General features: G+C 40.8%; 1 protein-coding gene across 2 annotated transcripts; it reads left to right on the top strand.

Annotated features, from left to right (window-relative positions):
* Positions 1 to 4,093: 4,093 nt before the first annotated feature.
* LOC6549139 lies at positions 4,094 to 4,577 on the top strand. 2 transcript variants are annotated; one of them, XM_001974356.3, is made up of 2 exons: positions 4,094 to 4,236; positions 4,297 to 4,577. In XM_001974356.3, exons 1-2 carry the CDS (start codon positions 4,232 to 4,234, stop codon positions 4,469 to 4,471), a joined length of 180 nt encoding a protein of 59 aa, XP_001974392.2. In that variant the 5' UTR covers positions 4,094 to 4,231; the 3' UTR covers positions 4,472 to 4,577. The 2 variants fall into 2 exon arrangements, 1 of the variants encoding a protein (XP_001974392.2); XR_003407896.1 differs by having other exon boundaries at positions 4,137 to 4,236; positions 4,281 to 4,323.
* The last annotated feature ends 245 nt before the right edge of the window (positions 4,578 to 4,822 follow it).

The raw sequence follows: 4,822 nt of genomic DNA, 5'->3' as shown, positions 1-4,822 counted from the left end.
GGGAACTCTGGGGGGGATTGGGGAACCGATGTGTTATACAATATTATCATGCTTATATAATTTGCCCCGCACACACTGCGAGATATAGAAACAAACACATGCGAAACTGCGATAAAGCTCGAGTAACAAAGTTGAATGGCTGTCTACATCGCAGGACGATTTTCGGGGAAGGGAATTCCGGCATATCAAAAGTTATTGTGCTTGCGTCTCTGTGAGTTCGACTGGAGCCAAGGATTATCAAAGTATTAAAGGAGCAGCGCTCCCGACTCGGATTCAGACTCAGTTTTAGGTTCTGCGCCAGCTCCATCTTGAGCTCTGACTACTCCTAAGTTTTCGCACTTTATGAGACATCGTTGTCGTTGTCGTTGTCGTTGTCTTTGTCCTGCTTGCCAAACGCCTCGGGGGCTCATGTGGCAGGCTCTACTCGTCATAAAATGCCACACGATGAGAAAAAAAAAATATATAATGAAAAATTGGTGTCTAATAACCTATTTCGCGGCGATGATAAAGTATAGAAAATAAAGAAAGGCGCTAGAAAGCAATCATTTAAATATGTAAAAAATGCTAAGAACTAAACATTTCGAATGGGATCTGAGATATACATGTATTGCAGTATCCAGTTGCCAGCAGCTAGCAACTTTTTCTCCCGGTGCATCCACCACAGTGGGGGAAATCGCAGAAAACGGAAGCTGGGCCAACGCACATGCATAAGTGAAAGACAAAAGACGCCAAAAGACAAAGGCAGTGGGCTAACAAGGGAAAAACAAGATATGGGGAAAGCAATAGGAACCAAGAGGGCGGGGGCCAAGTTAAAGGACCAGGAATTGCAACTTGCTGGGACATGTAAGAATTATTATCTGCTCCTGCACTCTCAAGTGGCCCCCAAAGAAATGGGCAGGGGGGGACAATGAATAATGTCCTTGGCGCGCAATGCGGAAATGCAGGCTGCTGGGACCCAAAAGGATCCACGAGTAGGTAAATAAAATGAAGCCATAGAGGAAATTTGCTCTCGCGTACATTTCAATCGCCATAAAATTGTATAACCACCGTTTTATTTTCACTCAGCCAGCAAACAAAATAGACGCACAAGGAATACATAAAGTAAACTAACAAATTTTTCAACTCTCGCATTTCTCTAAATTTTTGCCTGCGAAACATTCCCCGAATGTCTACAACGCATTGAATTTCTGCGGCAAGCGGTTGGCGGATGTTTTATTTTTGAAATACTCTACTAATTTGCAAATTGTTTGCTGTTTTGAATATGTTTGCACGCTCTCCGCCGTTTCTGGCACTCGGTTGGCCTTTGGCCATATTATTCCGTCCTGGCTAACGAGGCGTATGCGTAATGTGCTGTTTGGCTTCTCTTTGAAGTGGCCCACGTGAGCATGGCAAACAATGTGCCTTCGGGCATTTTTCGATATTTGCGGATAGCTTGCTCACTTTGTGAGGTTTTATTTTCCTGTTTCGGGTATCCATTGCTTAATGGCGGCCAATTAAAATATAATCAGTTTGCTAATTGAATCGCGTAATATGTGGGTCAATTTAGGTTTTCAGTGGTTCGAGAAAATTAGAAATGGCTGTGAAACTTTGTTTTAGATTTTGGAGATTGCAATATTTAAATTGAGTTTGGATTGTGCCATTTTGGGCATTCTCGATTGTCAGTTTCAATCCGAATTGTGTATAATTTAATAAATTAATCAGGGACCCCGATCAGTTTTAAAGTTAATAGTGATTTCATCAATACGCATCACAAGCCGACATAATGGGTTTTAATATTATTGGTTAAGGGCATTAGAGAAAATTAATTATATAAAACAGAAAGCTGTTTTATATGTTTACACTTAAAAATAATAATCTTTTTGTGAAAATTTGGCCTGCAATTTTTTAGACAATCATCACATTTTTTGTGAAGTCTCCTTAACTTTTCGAAATAAAATCACAACTACATAAAAACCACATTACCCCAAGCCCAAAACAATAGCAATACCACCGAGTCATTTGTATTAATTTTTGTATTCGCAATGCAAATGAAGTTGTTCCTCTGGTAGTTACATTTCTATCTTTGCTTTTATTATGTTTGCAATTAAATTTCATTTGTGGAAAGCACCCCCACACACTGAAATGGCACTGCCAGAGGGAAAAACAGCAAGAAGCAATTGCTGCGGAGCTTCCAAAATGGGGGAGAAAATGTCTATCAGGGCAGAAGGATGGTAAAACAACAAATAATAACGGCGTTGATTTCATTTCTCATCTGGCCCTTTTTTCGTCATCCCCTTCCATTGGCCGTCACTTTTTTCGAGCTGTTTCCTCTTTTATTCCGCTCTGTTTGTCTACTTGTTAGCAGCCGCCTTGGCATTAACACGTTAAAAATTCGCTGTCCGGTTTTCCGCATTTCCCCGCCCTTTCACTATTTCCGCTTCCTTTTAAGTGAGCCATAAAAAACAAAAATCAACGAGCTTTCTGTCGCCCAACGCCTCGTTGTTTGTTTGGCCATGTTTACGGAAATCATTAACATTTTCTTAAATCTCCCACCCAGTTCTAATGAATTGGAAGTGGAATGCCCGAAGAACAGTAAAAACTCTTCAAAAAGAAGCGACTGTCGAGCTGCGACCGCCAATATTTTCCTAGGACATATCTTAAATGTTATTATATTTTCAAATTTAATATTTATCTGTTACAAGTTAAAAAATAAATCATTTTTCAAGGTCTATATAACTTATTAACTAACGCTATCGCATCTATAAAAAATATAAGTGAAAGCAAAGGCGATATCTCTGAATGAAATTGGTATCGGTGATTTATTAAGCTTACTTTGAAAGTGGGTAATTGCCTTACTTTGCCGCACTTTAGCCCATTTTCCAGCTTTCCTCGCACTATGATGGCCTGCTTTTCAAGCTCCATAACGCGACCCCAATGGGACCTTCCCCCCAGCCACTCGGCGCAGCTCAACTTAACTTTTCACTTTCAATCTGCCAGGTTCTGCGGCCCATAAAGCGGGGCGTTTATGGCCAACACGCGTGGCTAACACACTGAAACCCGGACACTGAGCCAGGAGCCACTGAAAAAAGAAACTTTCATAATTCATAAGCTGCAGGAATAAACTGCCGACTGGCGGGAAACCTACCAAGCACACGGCAGCACTTGGACTTACACTTCATATGGGGCCCAGTGTGGAATGGGATCCGTGAGAAGGCCACAAATCATGTTTTAACAACTTAATAAGTTGGCAAACGCTGGTCCATCCAAGCGAATTTGAATATTGGCCCTGGTCGGGACATGTGGCTAACACTCTGTTTTCCCAGCCAAATTTTCTCCGCCTCCTACCGCGTGACGTGCGCATTTTCCTGCATCATCATCAGAACCAAAAAGAAAAACCAAAAAAAAAAAAAAACAGTACATGAAGAGGAAGATGAGACCACTCCACGATGCTTTTTATTTGCGCTGGCTTTTTATGACATTTCAAGGGAAAATTTATATAATAATCATAAAAGCGGGAGAGCATGACCGAAGCGGAAATGCTGCGATTTATTTGTATTTGCAGAGTCTTTTCCGCTCACTATGTTTGTGTTTTATTTGCAGCCAATTGATTTGACTGGCGGCGGGAAACTCCGATGATGGGTATGATTTTTTTTCCATTTCGTTGCCACGGGCATTGTTTTTGGCGATGTGGAACATAAAAGCGTAACATCATATGGCCGGAGCACTCGTCCTCTGGCTCGCGATGCCATCAATGTTCCCACTGAGGTTCTCTTTATGTGGCATGAATGATTTTATGACCGCCCACACATCGCACGGGAAAAAGCTGGGAAAACGCTGGAAAGGCGGGAACAGCGGGAAAAGGTTGTTCTGCACTTTGGCCACTTTCCTGGGCATCAAATCAGGAAATTGTTGCAATTAAAGTGTAAATAATGATGCAGCTTACAATAAAGGAACGTGCTAAATTATTTCTTTAAGCCCAGATGCTATCAAACTTTTTGCTTTAGTAAGCAGTGCATATTGATAAGCTACCTGGCATCTGCAAGTGAAAAATTTCATTAATTATTTTTTAAATTGCGCTGAAATATTATAAGTTAACTGAGAACGTACAATGTTAAACAAACAAAGTGTGCCCTGACAGAGAATTTAAATGCATTACGAGTAAGTCCCCTGAATCTTTCAGTTAAACCCCAAAACTCAACAAGGAAACATCTAAACTTCCATTTTTATTTTACTTTTACAAAATACCATCAGAATGTTGTGAGTATAGGTATCAGAAATTGACGTAAGCACAATTTGTTTAGCAAAGCCTTTTGCCAGTGAGTCTTTCGATTGGACCTTGGGATTGGATTTAAAGAACTTTCGCGATGTGAAACAGCGTGTACTGAGAAAAATCGGGGATATGGAGCACCAAGGAGCTAAGTGGGGTCGCCTCATCGGCATCGAAGATGGCAAGGACGATGCTTTCCTTCGTTTTATGAAGAAGAACATCTAGCCCCGTTAACAAAATTGGAAAAATGTGTATTGCATGTTACTTTAAAGCCAGACGAGAATACACTTGTTCGATAAACGAAATGCATTGCCTTGCGTAAACAACACGAGTATTGTAGTTTTTTTGACACTCGGATCTCAATTATTCGCTTAGCCTTTATGATGATACTGTTGCCTGGACAACGATTCAACCGCAAAAATGGAAAAGCACAAAGAACGAGTGAAAAAGGAAAGCTTTGCTTCTGCCGAGCTGAAACATATGGTAGCACAGGGAAAACTGAAGTGAGATGGGTTGGGTGGCGCAAAAAGAGTTACTGAAAAACTGCTGAAAAATGACATTAATTTTAATGCATCG

Source organism: Drosophila erecta, unplaced genomic scaffold, assembly GCF_003286155.1.
Source record: "Drosophila erecta strain 14021-0224.00,06,07 unplaced genomic scaffold, DereRS2 tig00000092-arrow-pilon, whole genome shotgun sequence".
Lineage (NCBI taxonomy): Eukaryota > Metazoa > Arthropoda > Insecta > Diptera > Drosophilidae > Drosophila > Drosophila erecta.
Note: the sequence above shows the minus strand (reverse complement) of the source record. Positions and strands in the feature narration are given on the sequence as shown.